Source organism: Accipiter gentilis, chromosome 17 (assembly GCF_929443795.1).
Source record: "Accipiter gentilis chromosome 17, bAccGen1.1, whole genome shotgun sequence".
Taxonomy (NCBI): Eukaryota; Metazoa; Chordata; class Aves; order Accipitriformes; family Accipitridae; genus Astur; species Astur gentilis.
In genome coordinates this window covers 4,862,241-4,877,959 of record NC_064896.1, presented here as the reverse complement: position 1 = coordinate 4,877,959, position 15,719 = coordinate 4,862,241, and the positions used below count along the sequence as shown (strand labels likewise).

Below are 15,719 nucleotides of genomic sequence, written 5' to 3'. Positions count from 1 at the left end.
CACGCCCCGCGACGCCTCCGGTCCTCCCCGTCGAGCCGTGCGCAGCGTGTGCGGCGGGGACCGGCTCCCAGCGGCTGTTCTGGAAAACCTCCCGTTTGCTTCCTTCCTGCCTGCCTCCCCTCCAACAGCTCTCCGGGCACATTAGCAGCTTCATCAGAGACTAGACCGGTCTTTCTAGCACATATTTTCCTGCTCCTACATTGCCCTTGGTGTAACTCTACACCACGCAGGCAACACGGCGGTGTTTGCCGGAGAGGTGCCCGCATCTCCTCTGTGCCAGCGCTGCGCCCAAAGGCTGGTGGGGAGACTGGGGTGGGGGGTGGGATGCGGATGGACTGACAGGTTTGAATTCTCTTTCCCTGCCTTGTTGATAAGTTGTCACGCTAATCCAGACACCGGGAAGAGCCTGGATCACGCCGAGCGGCTGCGTGTGTGTGTGTGTGTGTGTCTGCGGGTGTGTGCTGGGGGAGGGAGCCAACAGGCAGGGATTCACACGCGGCGCTCGGGGGGGGACGGACAGGCGGACACGCTGGCATGGGGGGACCACGATGGGTTGGGGGGTTCTGCTGGGCACCCCTGTGCCGGATAGGCAGCTGCCTTGGGTGCCCGGACCCCCAGCACGCCGGTGTCACGCAGGGCGGCAGGGGCCCCCGCATGCACACGCGTGTGCAACGCGCACATCCGTGTGGACGTGCGCACGCGCGCCCGTGGCGCGGCTGGGAGGTGGTGCCCTGCCTCGGACGGGCAGCCCAAGGCACGGCTACAGCGGGGAAGAAAGGGATGTCCTGCCCCAAAATGCCACCCTGTGCCCGGGCATCCCGCGATGGGCCCCATCCTGTGGCGCATAGGGGACAGCGTGGCTCCCTGGGTGTCCCGATGGCTTTGAGGGGAAGGCGTAAACGGGGAGCACGCAGCGTGCCCGGCCCTGTGAGCGCCCACGCTAGCCCGGGGCAAGGGGTGCTCCCCCGGGGAGGGGGCCGCCGGCCTGACGCTTGGGGGTCTCTGTGCTTGCTCGAGCAGATGGGAGCTCGGTCGCCTGCCAGCCCGTCGCACTGGAGAACGGTGCCAGCCCGCCAGCCGAGTGGTTCCCGCGTACCCAGGGCTCCGGCCCCCGCCAGCCCGGCAGCGACGGCGACGGCAGGACCTTCAAAGTGAACCTACACTGCAAGCACCCGCGGCCCAGGTACCCCGGGGGGGCCCTCGCCCCGGGAACGGGGAACGGGGGCTGCACCGGGGGTGGTAGGGGGGGGGTTGGCAGCAAATCTTGTTGCCTCTTCTCTGCCCGTCCCTGCCTTGGCGGGAGTGGGGGGGCTGCAAAGCATCCTTGAGGATTTGGGGTTGGCGGGGGGGGGGGGGGGGGGGGGCTCTGCGGCTTTGCAAAGCCCTGGGCTTGGAGCGGGGAGGTGGGGGGGGGGGCAAATAGGGGTGCCTGCAGCCTGCCGTGCGGTGCAGGGTGGGCTGTGCTAGTGGGTGCATGGGTCCCATGCCGGGCACCCCAACCCACCCGTGGGTGCCTGTGCAACACACCCCCCCCCCCCGGCCTCGACCTCGACCTCGCTTGTGTCCCCGTTGCCAGCGAGGGGAAACTGAGGCAGACGCAATGCGGGTGGTCCCCGGGGGCTGCTGGCACCGGGCAGTGTCACCTCGGGTGGGGGCAGCAGCTGTGCGTGGGCTGTCCACGGGTGGGTGGGAAGGAGGTGGGGCTGGGGAACGGGGGACACGGACGGACAGACGGACGGACCGGAACATGCTAAGCCACCTCCGTGGGCAAAAAACACTTCCCCCCCCCCCCCCCTCCTCCCCTCTTCCCCACCCCTCCCTCCCCGGTCTGTCCGGTGGCCGGACCGGGGCGCTGGGCGGCGGGGAGGGGGGGGCGGCGGGGGCCGGGCCGGGGCGGCGGGTGGGAGCGCGGCTCGCCGGGGACACCTAGCGGCAGCACGGCCGTAGGGCCCCCCCTTTCCCCCCCCCACCCCTTACCGCCCCGGGCCTCTTTCCTTCCCCCCCCCCCCCCCCTTTCCCCGCCCCCAGCGCCCCAGCCCCGAGGAGGGGTTGTTGGTGGTGATGGTGGTATTGGGAGGGAGGTGGGGGGGGTAGGGGGGGGGGTAAAAAACCTGTCCCCTCTGTCCCCCAGATTGGAGGCAGCTTCCCCCCCCTTTTCCCCGTCCCCGCCCCGCTCGCAGCCCCGACGCCAGGGTGATGGGCGGGCGCTGCCCTCTCGGCTGTGGGAGCTCGGGAGGATCGGCCCCTGGTATGTCCCTTGTAGGGACTGGTGCTGCGAAGAAGCCGTGGGCGCGGTGGGCACCCAGGTGTTCCCCCACACCCCCCCACCCACCCCCCACCCCCCACCCCACTCGGGGCTAACCCTCGGCACCCCTTCCTTTGCAGAGAGCTCAAGTGCAATAGCAGGAGCAGCAGCAAAGCCGAGGGTAAGTCCCAAGCCCCGACCCCGTGATGTCCCTGGACCCCCCAAACCCTGCCCCACGGGGGAATGGGGCAGCCCCGGACCCCCCAAGCCCTGCCCTACGGGACAATGGGGCAGCCCCAGACCCCCCAACCCAGCCCCATGAGGGGATGGGGCAGCCCCAGACCCCCACGGACACAGCCATCCCGCTTCCCTTTGGAATTGGCTCTGCGCCGGGGCGAGCCGGGGCTTGGCACGGGTGGTCGTGCCGTGGGGAGGGTGTCCAACCCCCCGCCCTGAGCAGGGGAGGGGGCCTGACCCCATTTCCCCACCGCTGTGGCGGGCAAGGGAGGAGGCTGGGGGCGGCGGGGGCGGGTTCCCGCAGTGCCAGCCTGGTCGTCGCTGGTGATAAGGCAGGGATGAGCCGGGGGGTGAATGCGGGCACCCCGTCTCCGAGGGTGGCGGGGATGGAGCAAGGCACCGCCGGCTGCTTTTGGCCGGCAGTGCCCTCGGAGCCTCACTGTCCCCCTCTCTGCCCCACGCAGGTCCCGGTCTCACATTCCCCGACCCCCATGTCAGCAACTGCTCGGCCAAGCGGCACGCGGGGGAGGAGGAGGTCAGGATGCGCGTGAAGCCCCCGGGCCCAGTGGTAACGACCAGCGTTGTGCGTGGCTCGCCCGACTACGTCCGAGAGCCCAAGTTCTACCCGCCGGGGCACCCGGCGCAGCGGCCCCCAGCCTGCCCGGCGGAAAAGGCCTTATCCTGCAGCGTGCTGAGCTTCCCTGAGGGCTCGTGCCCCGCGCTCGGCCGGGAGCACCAGGCAGGCTCGCTGCTGCACGGCGACCCGGCCGACCGGTGCCAGAGCGTGCACGGGGGCACCAAGGCGGCGGAGGACTTGCTGGGCTGTGCCGGTGAGCCCCGGATCCTGGGGGGCAGCGCGGAGGAGGCAGCCGCCCGCGATCGGGCGCCTAAAACCTTCCCCAACGTGACGCTGGCCTCGGGCCGCTGCAACGTCGACAGCATCCTCGCCTTGCTCCGGAGCAAGTGCGGCAACGGGCACATCAACCTCCACCCCGTGGTGCAGCTTATCGACATCATGAAGGACCTCAACCGCCTCTCCGAGGACCTCAAGAGCAGTGGGGTGCACCTGGACTGCGGCAGCCTCCGCGGCGGTGGCGGCGGTGGCCACGAGGACAGCCGCCTCCTGCCCGCCGACCGCGACCTCCAGTACAGCTTCTTCTCCTCGCCCTCCCTGGCCAACAGCATCCGCAGCCCCGAGGAGCGGGGGGTGCTCTGCAAAACCGAGCCGCCGCGGCATCCCCGGCCCCCGGCCCGCGATGGAGAAGCCGACGGCGGCGGGGGGAGTGCCCCGCAGCCCCCCGGCCACAGCGGGGGCGTGGGGGGGGCCTCCAAAGCACCGGCGGAGGAAGCCGGTTGCTCCCAGCCCGACGCCGGCGATTACTCGGACCTGGCCGAGGCGGACATCCTGAACGAACTGGCCTCCCTGGCGTGCCCGGGGACGCAGCTGCTGGAGTCGCAGGCGATGGAGCCGCAGCCCCAGTTGCTGCCAGCCCAAGAGCTGGACTCCCAGTCCCGGCTGCTGGATTCCCAGTCCCTCGAGTCACAGCCCCAGCTGCTCGATTCGCAAAGCCTGGAGCCGCTGCCGGAGTCTCTGGAGCTGCAAAACCTGGAGCCGTTGGGGTTGCAGTCGCTGGAGCCGCTCTCCGAGTCGCTGGAGCTGCAGTCGCTGGAGCCCTTGTCCGAGTCGCTGGAGCTGCAGTCGCTGGAGCCGCTGGCGGAGCCGCTGGGGCTGCAGACGCTGGAGCCGCTGCCCGGGGCCCTGGAGCCGCCGCTGCTGGACGCGCGGGCCCCGCTGCTGCCCGCCGAGCCCTCGCTGCTGGAGGCGCAGCCGCTGGGCCCTGTGTCAGAGCTGCTGGAGGCGCAGCCGGGTGCCGGGGACCCGCTGCGGCCCCACGGGCTGCAGCCCCGGCTGGGGGGTTGTCCCCTGGGCGGCGTGGTGAAGCGGGGACCCTGCGGGGGCCGGGGGGCCGGGCGGTGCGGCGAGGACCACCGCAAGTACGCCCTGCGCCGGACAGACAAGCCAAAGATGCTGTGCCGCCGGAGGAGGGCAGGGCGAGGGCGCCGGGCGGACATCGCCCCCGAGAGCCGCGTCTTGTCCCCCCTCGCCCTGCCCGCCGAGGTGCCCCCCGGGCCCGAGGAGCCCGGCGCTCCGCTGCTGGCCCCCCCGCCGCCAGACCCCACCACGCTGGACCCTGACGAGGCGCCCAAGGCCCCCACGACGGGGAAGAAGAGCAAGTGCCGGGGGGTGAGGAAGATGGTGGTGAAGATGGCCAAGATCCCCGTGTCCCTGGGGAGGAGGAACAAGACCACCTACAAGGTGTCGTCACTCAGCAGCAACCTGAACCTGGAGGGCAAGGAGCTGGCGGCCAGCAGCTCCATGGAGCCCACGCCGCTGCTCAAGATGAAGAACAACGGGCGCAACGTGGTGGTGGTCTTCCCCCCCGGCGAGATGCCCATCATCTTGAAGCGCAAGCGGGGCAGGCCCCCCAAGAACCTGCTGCTGGGCCAAGCCAAGCCCAAGGAGCCCGCCCCGGAGGTGAAGAAGAGGAGGAGGAGGAAGCAGAAGCTGGCCTCGCCCCAGCCCTCCTACATTGCCGACACCAACGACAGCAAGGCCGACTACTCGGATGTGCTGGCCAAGCTGGCCTTCCTCAACCGGCAGAGCCAGTGCTCGGGGCGCTGCTCGCCGCCCCGCTGCTGGACCCCCAGCGAGCCCGAGTCCATCCACCAAGCCCCCGACACCCAGAGCATCTCCCACTTCTTGCACCGCGTCCAGGGCTTCCGCCGGCGCGGTGGCAAGGCGGGGGGTTTCGGCGGGCGCGGGGGCGGCCACGCCGCCCGTGCCGCCCGTTGCTCCTTCAGCGATTTCTTCGAGGGCATCGGGAAGAAGAAGAAAGCCCCCGCCGCCCTCCACGCCGACCCCGTGCACCCGCGCAAGCGGGGCCGGCCGGAGCCCGACCCCGTGGGCAAACCCAAGCGGAAGCGACGGGCCCGCAAGAACGGGGCGCTCTTCCCCGAGCCCAACCCCGGGCAGAGCTTTGGCGACGGCCCTGCCGAGTGGGCCGGGGGGGAAAAGGGCAGCCCCTGGGCCCCGCACCACGGCCACCCCGGCGGCCAGGCCGGCCGCAATGGCGGCTACCAAGGGGCCGAGGCGAGACCCTTCCACGCCGCCGGCCTGGAGTCGGGCTCCTCCGGCCGGGCAGGCTTCTACGCCGGGAGCGCGCCGTCCTCGCAGACGGAGGCCGGCCCGGAGAGGCACAGCCTCTTCACCGGCTACTTCCGCTCCTTGCTGGATTCGGACGACTCCTCCGACCTGCTGGACTTCGCCCTCTCGGCCTCCCGCTCCGAGTCCCGCAAGTCGGCGGCCGCCTACACAGCCCCACCGGCCGCCCTGCCGGGCCAGCGGGGTCTGGCCGCCTACCCGGCCCGGGGTGGCAAGGTGGCGGCGGCAACTCCCGGCACCGAGGCCGCCTTCCACGCGGCGATGCAGGGCCGGCCGGCCTTCCCGCCCGGCCGTGCCGCCGCAGCCGCCGCCGCCGCCGCCGGCTACGGGGTGGCCCAAGGGTCGTCCGAATGCCGGGGGGCCGAGGCCTTCCCCAAGCTGGCGCCGCCCTCAGCTGTCTCCCGGTCGCCCACGGCTCACCCAGCGGCGAGCGGCACCCCTGGCTACTCCCCATACGGCAGCTACGGCGCCGGGCAGAGCGTGGCACCTGCCAGCGTCTTCCCACCAGGGAAGCAGTACCCGTCGGCCCAGGACTGCCCCAACAGCAAGGACTGCAGCTTTGCCTACGGCAGCGGCAGCAGCCTCCCGTCCTCCCCCAGCAGCGCCCACAGCGCCGGTTACGCGCCGCAGACGGCCGGTCCCAGCCTGCCGCTGGGCAAAGCCGCGTTCTTCAACAGCGCCGAGCAAGGGGGACAGTTCTCCAGCGCGGCGCACACCCCGTTGCGCTGCGATAGCCGGGCCAGCACCGTCTCACCCGGCGGCTACATGGTGCCCAAGGGTTCGGCCTCCTTTCAGCCCTCGCCCGAAAATTGCCGGCAGTTCCCTAGCGCCGCGCCGTGGGCTTTCCGGCAAGGCTACGGCGGGCTGGACTGGAGCTCAGAGGCCTTCAGCCAGCTCTACAACCCAGGTTTCGAGTGCCACCTCAACGAGCCCAACGTCATCCTAGACATCTCCAACTACACCCCGCAGAAAGCCAAGCAGCAAACCGTCTCGGAGACCTTCTCCGAATCCTCCTCCGACAGCACCCAGTTCAACCAGCCGGCCGGCTACCGGCGTGCCAACAGCGAGGCCTCCTCCAGCGAGGGCCAGTCCAGCCTCTCCAGCCTGGAGAAGCTGATGATGGACTGGAACGAGGCGTCCTCCGCCCCGGGCTACAACTGGAACCAGAGCGTCCTCTTCCAGAGCAACTCCAAGCCCGGTCGGGGCCGACGGAAGAAGGTGGACATGTTCGACACCTCCCACCTGAACTTCTCCTCCTCCTCCTCCTCCTCCTCTGTGTACCCCTCCAAGAGGAGCACGGGACCCCGGCAGCCCCGGGGGTCCCGGGGGGCTTGTGCCTCCAAGAAGGAGAGGGGGACGGGCAAGGCCAAGTTCCCCACCAAGTCGCAGGCGGTCAACCCCCTCTTCCAGGAGAGCACGGACCTGGGCTTGGACTACTACAGCGGGGACAGCAGCATGTCCCCCCTGCCCTCCCAGTCCCGGGGCTTTGGGGTAGGCGAGCGGGACCCCTGCGACTACGCCGGCCCCTACTCCATGAACCCCTCCACCCCCTCGGACGGGACTTTCGTCCAGGGTTTTCAGAGCGACTCCCCCGGTTTGGGGCAGCCAGATTTGGAGAGCAAGCACTTCCCTGCCCTCCCGCACCAGCTGGCAGCCCCCGGCCAGCAGACTGTCTTCGAGGCCGGCTTGCAGAAAGCCTTCTCGCCCAACTGCTCCCCAACCTTGGCCTTCAAGGAGGACCTACGGGCGGGCGACATCCGTAAGCTGCCCGCCTGCGACTCGCTCAAACACAGCATGCAGGGGGGGGCCCTGCCGCACGCCCCCCACCTGGCTTGCCGCGATCTCCCCATGCCTCAACCGCACTACGACTCCCCCAGTTGCAAAAACCCCCCGTACTGGTATTCCCCCAACGCCAGCACCCGTAGCCCCTCGTACGACGGCAAAGCGGGGGCCGGTATGCTGGTAGACTTCATGGGCAGGACGGACCCCCCATGTCTCAACCCCCACTTGAGCAGCCCGAGCGGCACCCACCCCTCCAAGGGTGAGAAGGAGCCCTTGGAGATGTCCCGGGCTCACCACCGAGGACCCTACGCTTGTCCCTTGATCAATGACTTGAACATCTCCCCCGTACCGAGAGACTCAATGCTGCAGCTGCAGGACAACTACAGGTACCCCAGTTTTGCACCCCAAGGGCACCCCGTCATGGCCCCCACCCAGAAGAGCGGGTTTTTGGGACCCATGGTAGAGCAACAACATCCCGAGGACACTTTTACGGTCACCTCATTGTAGTGTCTGCTGACGTGCCAACCGGACAACGAGGTTTTGTTACAGGGTAGGTGGGGGAGCCCCTCGGGGCGAGGGTGGCGGGGTGGCAGGGGTGGGGACGGGGCACCCCTGGGCCCTTCTCATCGTCACCCCCCCCCCCCTCCGTGTTGTGTTTCTCTTTCAGAGGTAATTTAGCCAGCACTTTTTTCTGGAACACTTTTCAAGTTCTGTATTTAACTGGGATTGGAACCGTTTGTTTGTTTTCTAAAAAAAAAAAAAAAAAAAAAAAAAAAAAAAAAAAAAAAAAGGAAAAAAAAGAAAAAAAAGGAAAAAAAGTTAAAAAATAAGCGAAACGAAAGGAAAAAAAAAATAATAACGGACGAAGAGAGAAAACCCCCGTTTTTTTCCCCCCTCCGCACTCAAACCCACTCCGCCTGCCAACCGCCTGGCTCTGCTTTCCGGACTGCCGCCCCCACCTCCCGCCCCGCAGCAGGACAATCGGACGGACAGACGGATGGACGGACGGACGGATGGACGGCGCCGGCCCCCGCTGAGCCCAGGGCAGGGGCGCAGGCAGGGAGGGCAGGCAGGCCGGGCAGGAGGCGGCCGTGGGGCCTGGGGGTCAGCGGCTGGGTGCCCCCTGCCCGCAGCCCAACCGGGGGGCAAGGGCAGCCCCCTCAGCCGCCCCTGGGGGGGGTCTGGTTGGGGTTTTTGGTTTGTTTTTTTTCTTTTCCCTCCCGTCCGCTCGCTTGCCGGGGGTGTTTTTCTTGCCGGATGGATGCCGATGGGTGTTTGGGAGAGCTGACCCCCACCAGGCTCTGGCAGCTTCGCCAGCGGGGTTCGGAGACGCCACCGTCACCCGGTAAGTGCCACCCAAATCCCCTCGCTGCCCGATGCCCGTCCCCTGGGAGGGTGGTGCGGGGTTGGGGGCCGGGAGCTGAGGGGGCAGCGGGGCTGCGCTGGGTGCCCTGCGCTTGCTGGTGGGCTTTCTAACCCCAACGCACCCAGTGAGGTTTGCCCACTGGGTGCCCCCAGCCCCTTTTGGGCTGCAAGCGCTTGCCCTGGGTGTTTCCCCACGGCCAAGCATCAAACTGGGGACTTCGTCTGCCCCAGTGTCTGTGGGTGGCTGGAACCCAGGGTGTGGGGTGCTGGAGTCCAGGGTGGTGGGGTGCTGGGTGCTGGACCCTGGGCATGCCGGAGCTGCAGGGTTGTGGGGTGCCCCAGAGCCCTGGGTATGTGGGTGCCAGACCCCTGGATATATGGCTGCCAGATGGAGGGTGGGCAGGACCCCAAAATCCTGGGTGTGTGGGTGCAGATGGAAGGGTGAGCAGGACCCCAAAACTCTGGGTACATGGGTGACAGACCCGGGCTGAGCAGGACCCCAGACCCCTGGGTGAATGGGTGCTGGATGGGGGATGAGCAGGAGCCCAGACCCCTGGGTGCATGGGTACCAGATGGGGGGTGAGTAGACCCCCAGATGCTGGGTATATGGGTGCCAGACCTGGGATGGGCAGGACCTCAGACCCCTGGGTGCGTGGGTGCCGGATGGGGGATGAGAAGGACCCCAGATCCCTGGGTGCATGGGTGCAGGGTGGGCAGTGGACAGGACCCCAAAACCCTGGGTATGTGGGTGCTAGACCCCTGGGTGCGTGGATGCCAGATGGGAGATGGGCAGGACCCCAAAACCCTGGGTGCATGGGTGCCAGTTGGGGGTGGGCAGGACCCCAAAACCCTGGGTACATGGGTGCCAGACCCCTGCGTGTGTGGGTACCAGATGGGGGGTGAGCAGGACCCTAAAACCCTGGGTACGTGGGTGCTAGACCCCTGGGTGCATGGGTGACAGGTGGGCAGTGGGCAGGACCCCAAAACCCTGGGTACATGGGTGCCAGGTGGGCAGTGGGCAGGACCCCAAAACCCTGGCTGCATGGGTGCAGGGTGGGCAGTGGGCAGGACCCCAAAACCCTGGCTGCATGGGTGCAGGGTGGGCAGTGGGCAGGACCCCCAAAACCCTGGCTGCATGGGTGCAGGGTGGGCAGTGGGCAGGACCCCAAAACCCTGGCTGCATGGGTGCAGGGTGGGCAGTGGGCAGGACCCCCAAAACCCTGGCTGCATGGGTGCCAGACCCCTGGGTGTGTGGGTGCCAGATGGGGGGTGAGCAGGACCCTAAAACCCTGGGTACATGGGTGCTGGGTGAGCAGTGACCCCAAAACCTTGGGGTACATGGGTGCCGGGTGACCCCAAAACCTTGGGTATGTGGGTGCTAGACCCCTGGGTGCGTGGATGCCAGATGGGAGATGGGCAGGACCCCAAAACCCTGGGTGCAGGGGTGCCAGATGGGGGGTGAGCAGGCCCCCAGACGCTGGGGCGCAGCTCCATCCCTCCGCCACGGGGAGCCAGGGCAGGGAGGTCTCCTTGCCACCCAGTTGCCGCAAGCCCCACCGAGTGGGTGGGCACCCACTCGGCGCAGTGCCGAGCCCCAACCTCACACCCAGCACCCCCAGCTGGGCCGAGGGGCCACAGCGGTGGGACGCTCACCCCTCTCTCGCCTCTCCCCCCCCAGCCTGCCCGCCAGCCACAGCACCCTCGGCCCCGCACCCCGCACCCGTCCCGGCCACCGGAGCAGAGAGGAGAGGAGGGGGCCGCTGCCAGCGGGGTACCCCGGCCCCGTCGCCCCCCGCTTTGCCCGCCGGCCCCCACCTTGGCCGTGGCGCCGGCGCCGCGTTCTCTCTCCTCCCGGCCAGAAGCAGAGGGACTCTTTAATTTTGATTTTTTTATTTTATTAATTTTCATTTTCTGCACAAAACCAGCAATTGTAAATAATTTTTAATAAAATAATTAAAAAAAAAAAAAAAAAAAAAAAGTTTAAGGAAAAAAAAATCTTAAAAAGCTGAAAATTCACAAAAAAAAAACCTAAAAGAAGAGAGAGCCACACACCAGAGGGAGAATCAAAAAGTGACCGAGAACAGAGACCTAAAGCGACCGAGAGGTGAATATGCAGGAGAGAAGAGCAAAAACCCACCAGTATGCACTGAGAAAAATTTATTTACAGATCGATCGACAAAAAAAAGAAAAGAAAAAAAAAAGTAACAATAACCTATTTATTGTATATAATGTTTTATTATAAATCGTGTCTTGTATATTGCATTCTGTACATCTGCTGTGGTTTTGTGGTGTGCAACTTCCGCATGGGTTCCTTGGGTTTCCGTTGCCTTTTTTTAATGACGATGATGATGATTTGAGTTTTATTTTTATTATTATTAAGAAGAACGAGGCGGGTTTTTTTTGGCAGTACACACCCAAAGATCCAAATTTGTATAAAAAAAAAAACAAAAAAAATTAAAAAAAAAAAAAAAAAGAAAGAGAAATCAATCACATACCCTCTTGGTGGGGAGGGGGAGCCGGGGGGGGACCGGGGCGCGGGCCGGGGCAAAGGGGGGGTCACCGGCTTTCTCGTGGCCCCCAGCGTGGCGGCGGTGATGAGCTCAGGGTGTGGGTGCGTGCGTGGGTGCCAGGGGGGGCTTTGGGCTCCTCTCCTCCTCCCCCCCCCAGTCCCCTGTGTGTGTCCCCCCCCCCAGGGTTTGGCAACTTCTGTACAGCTTTGTGGATTGTGCAAAAAAAAGAAGAAAAAAAAACAAAAACAAAAACAACAACAAAAAAAAAGATAAAACCAACCTGAAATGAAAAAAAAAAAAAAGACAAAATGCAAAAAAAAAAAAAAAAAAAAAAAAGGGAACCCCCTCCCCTGGTCAAAATAGCCCCCCCTTTCCCACCCCTCCTGTGCTCCCCCTCCCCGGCTGACCCGCGCGGTGCTTGTGCTGCCCTGGCCGGAGCGGCCCCCCCCGGCAAGATCCCCCCCACCCCGGTGAGCCCCCCGCGCCCGGCCCCCCCCGGCCCCCGCTCTATCCCCTCAACTGGTCTTTTTGTGTTATTTAGGAAGGAATTTTTAATAGGCACTTTTTTTATATTAAAAAGAAACCTATATATTGAGCGATGCCCGCTGCTTTCTTGCTTCTCTTTGGGGGTGGCACAACCTGGTTGTGCCAGGGGATGTGGGGGGGGGGGGGCTGGAAGGAGACTGACACCCCCCCCCCCCCCCCCGAATTTGGCAGGGGATGCCAGGCCTAAGGTGGGAATTGCAGCGAGAAAGCTGAATTTTGGTGCAAATTGGGGTGCGGTATGGCACGAGGTGGTCCCGCTGCTGCTCCCCCCCCGGGATGGGGTGCCAGTGGGGGTCCCGGGGGGGGGGGGGAACACGTTACCCCAGGGTGGCTGGAGCACGTCAGGGACCCGCTGCCCTCCCCGATCGCCTCGTGCTCGGGGCTGTGGGTGCACGAGTTATTGCTTTGGGGGGGCTTTCCTTTGCTGCGCAAGATGGGTGCTCACCCCTCCCTGGCACCCATGGGGCACCCTGGGTTGTACGGGGGGGGGGGGGGGAACACACACAGGGCTGCAGGCAGCTTTGTGGTGATGGATGGAGAAAGCGCCAACACCATAAAGGAGCAAAAGGGAGGAAAATAAGCCAAAAAAAAAAAAAAAATCAAAATAAAATAATAAAAAAAAATCCACCAACTTCCAGGACTGGGAAGATGAAGGCTGCAGCATCCTCCGGGCGAAGAGAAGGAGATGGGGGGGGGGGGGGTCGGGGTGTGTGGAGGGGGGGGGGAACCAGCTACCTGTGGGTGGGAGAGGTTAGCGATCCCGGCGGGGTCAGGGCTGCTGCAGCGAAGTGCTTGTGCAGCGCTGGGGGGGCCGGGGGGGGGGGGGGGAGGCAGGAGGTTGCTATGGAGAAGAACACACGGTGCATACTGATGGCTGGGGGGGGGGGGAGAGAGGGGGGAGCGGGGCTGCCAGCGCCGCAGCAGCCTGGGAAGATGTCGGTGCTGTGCAGGGAGAGCTGGGGGGGGGGGGGGGGGGATGCTGGGGGACCCCCTCTTTGCTGGGCTGGGGGACCAGCAAAGCACCCCCCCCCCCTCCCCTTGCTGCTGGGATATGCAGCTGGGTGGCATCAAGGGAGGTGGTCCAATGCAGCCCCCCTCCCCCCCCATTATAGGGTGTGAGGGGCACCCTGAGCACCCATCTGGGCATGGAGCTGGGCTTATGGGAGCCCCCCCCCCCTCCCCGGCACCCCCGGGGGTGCCAGGAGGGAGAAGGGGCTTTTGCCAGTCCCTGCGCCCCAGGTGAAGGTGGTTGGGTGTTTGGAGGGAGCTGTATTTCCACCACCCTTTCCTGCCCCAGGGCCCCCAAGTGCTGCGGGGGGGGGGGCGCTCAGCGGGGGCTCTGGGTGCTGGTGGGTGTTTGGCAGCATGGCTGCGTGTGTGTGCATGGGGTGTCCCTGCAGGGGACGACTTGGGTCCCTCGGTGCAACCACATCTCTGCAGGGGCCAAACTGGGAGGGGGGGGGGGGGGCAATGCTCCTCTGTGGCCCCCCTGGGTGTCCCCCATATCAGGCAGGGCCCTCAGGGTAAGCTGGGGGAGATGCTGCGGGTAGAGGTGATAAAGGGGGGCTTGGGGGGCTCTGCCGGCACAGGGGACCCTGCAGAGGATGCCATCCTCTCACTGCAAGCACCCTGGTGCTGGGTGGTTTTGGTGGGGGGGGGGCACTTGCACCCCTAATGTCGCACACTGGAGCTTCGCTCAGCGACCTCCATCTGCTCCCCGTGGGCTGGTGCCCGCTGGGCACCCAGTGGCCCCATCCAGGCTGGGACTGGCCCCACCAGAGCTAGTGCTGGCTCTGGGGATGCTGCTCCCATCTAGCACAGCTGGTGGGTCGTCCCCCCCTCCAGCACCCCCCCAGCAGGGTGGCCGCAGCACTGGGAGGCTGCTGGTGGGGATGGGATGGAGGTTGGAGCACCCCTTCCCACGATCCTCATCCACGGTGCGGGCAGAGTGTCATGGCTGGGGCAAAAGGGGACCCCTCGGGGGGGGCCACCTTGATGCTGCGCTCTCACCCTGCTGGGCACCAAACGTCCCCGATCGTGACGTTGCTCGATGGGGAAACTGAGGCACGTGAGCAGGGTAGGGGATGGACGGCCTTCCCTGCCGCTCTGCCCACGCCACGGCCGTGCCCGCATCCTGCACCCGTCCCACAGAGGCTGGACCCCCTGGCACAGCTACCCCTGGGGAGGGTCTTTTAGGGGTGTGTGACCATTCCCACCTTGGCTCCAACGTGATGCTTCCCACAAGCATCAAATTTGCTTTTCCCCCCATTTTTCCTCTCTTTCATTTCAGGTTGCAAAAAGCAGCATCAAAGGAGGACGAAATCCGTTGTGGCCTGATTAATGCCCGGGTAAGGTGGGCACAAACGAGCACAAGACCACCGATGGAGGCACTGGGGTGCGCCGGGAGAGAAATCCCCCCCGGCAGGTAAATCCCACCGGGAGGCATCACCCAGCATGGCCACAGCCTTTCCGGGCACGGCCGGCTGCTTGGAGCACAGCTTGATTTTATTTATTTTATTTATTTATTTATTTATTTAAGACTCAATTAAATCTATCAAGCAGCGTGCGCCGTTTCTGAGGCTGAAAAACCTCATGATTGGGCTGATTGCTGGGGGTTTATCAGCACAGCCCAGCATCGCTGCCGCCGCACCCGGCTCTTGCTTGGGTTTTGCCAGCAGAGGCTGCTTGGTGCAGGGGGCGGAGAGGGGGGGGGGGGGGGGAAGGAGAAAAGGCTTCAAAATTTGGTGGGGAAACGGTTGTTTTGCTACTTCTTTATTTGCGTGGCGTGTGCTTATCAAAGGTTTCTGGGAACTGCTTGTGGGGGCACCCGGGGTGAGCCTGGCACGGCCGCGGTGCCACGCTGTGCCCAGGGTGATGTGGGATGAACGGGGAGAGGAAAGCCTGGTCCCCGGGTGCCTGGCTGTACCTGCTCGGCCACGCCGCCTCCTCGGGATGGAAATGATTATTTTAATTAAGCAGCTCTGCTGGGAGGAGGGTTCTGGCCTCTCATGGTGCTAACGATGCCAGAGCAGGCGATGGTGCTCGGAGCCTGGGGACGCTGCAGGACGGTGGGATGAGGGATGCTCCGTGTCCCCGGCACTGGCAGAGGGGTCCAGGGCTGACCCCGGAGCCACTGCACCACGGTGAGCCGGAGCTTTGCCCACATGTGCCATGGGGAGCGTGGCTGTAAGGAGGGTCCTTGCGCCGCTGCCGGGATCCGGCATGCGCCGGGGGGGAAGGCAGCTTTGCCGCCATTTTGACTTTTTCCATCCCCTTGGAAACAAGGCAGGAATTTGCCCTCCTCCCCCTGCCCTTCCCTCCTGCCCATCGCATGGGGATGGATCCGGGGGGGGGACGACAAAGCTGGGAAATGCCCCATTCCTGGGCGGTGAGGGCCGGGGCAGAGGATGGTGTGCATGGATGCACACATGTTGCACACCCAGTCCCGGTTGCACCATCACCCCGGCACAGGGAAGCACATGGGATGCCCATACCCGTGCTGAGCTCACCCCAGTACCGGCACCCGGCCCAGCCGCTGCTCAGCGGTACCCGGAGCGGAGCGGAGCAGAGCGAGGGCTGCGTTGCCCACCCCAGCCCTGGGGTCTTGTCCCGGGGGGCAGCGGTGGGCCCTTGCCTTCGCCCCGCAGGGCTGGGGCCAGCGGAGCCGCCTGGAGCTGCCCGGGAGGTTTAGACACCCCCTTCTCCTTCAAATTAATGGCTGTGCCGTGAAGAAAATTGAAGCCATTATTCTTAGCTCGCATCCTTTATACCCACCAACTTCAACCACTTGACATGCTAATCACAAGCTAAC

The 15,719-nt window shown here is 65.4% G+C and overlaps 1 protein-coding gene and 1 long non-coding RNA gene across 10 annotated transcripts in view; both read left to right on the top strand.

Annotated features, from left to right (window-relative positions):
- The window catches only part of AHDC1 (AT-hook DNA binding motif containing 1), a 51,768-nt gene extending 43,512 nt beyond the window's left edge, over positions 1-8,256 (top strand). For 6 of the 8 annotated variants that reach the window (XM_049820474.1, XM_049820473.1, XM_049820476.1 and 3 more), the window contains 4 exons: positions 1,021-1,183; positions 2,386-2,426; positions 2,947-8,037; positions 8,155-8,256. In XM_049820474.1, the coding sequence (XP_049676431.1) occupies positions 3,024-7,994 (4,971 nt within the window). In that variant the 5' untranslated portion in view covers positions 1,021-1,183; positions 2,386-2,426; positions 2,947-3,023 and the 3' untranslated portion in view covers positions 7,995-8,037; positions 8,155-8,256. Of the gene's footprint in view, positions 1-1,020; positions 1,184-2,131; positions 2,295-2,385; positions 2,427-2,946; positions 8,038-8,154 lie in introns of those variants that run through there. The other 2 variants (XM_049820471.1, XM_049820472.1) reach the window with 2 other exon arrangements.
- A 592-nt stretch (positions 8,257-8,848) lies between these two features.
- LOC126047187 (uncharacterized) lies at positions 8,849-10,823 on the top strand. Of its 2 annotated transcripts, XR_007508525.1 has the most exons (4): positions 8,849-9,431; positions 9,638-9,912; positions 10,053-10,160; positions 10,235-10,823. It is a non-coding gene; the product is annotated as an uncharacterized LOC126047187 (long non-coding RNA). The 2 variants fall into 2 exon arrangements; XR_007508524.1 differs by lacking the exon at positions 8,849-9,431 and having other exon boundaries at positions 9,442-9,912.
- Positions 10,824-15,719: the final 4,896 nt, after the last annotated feature.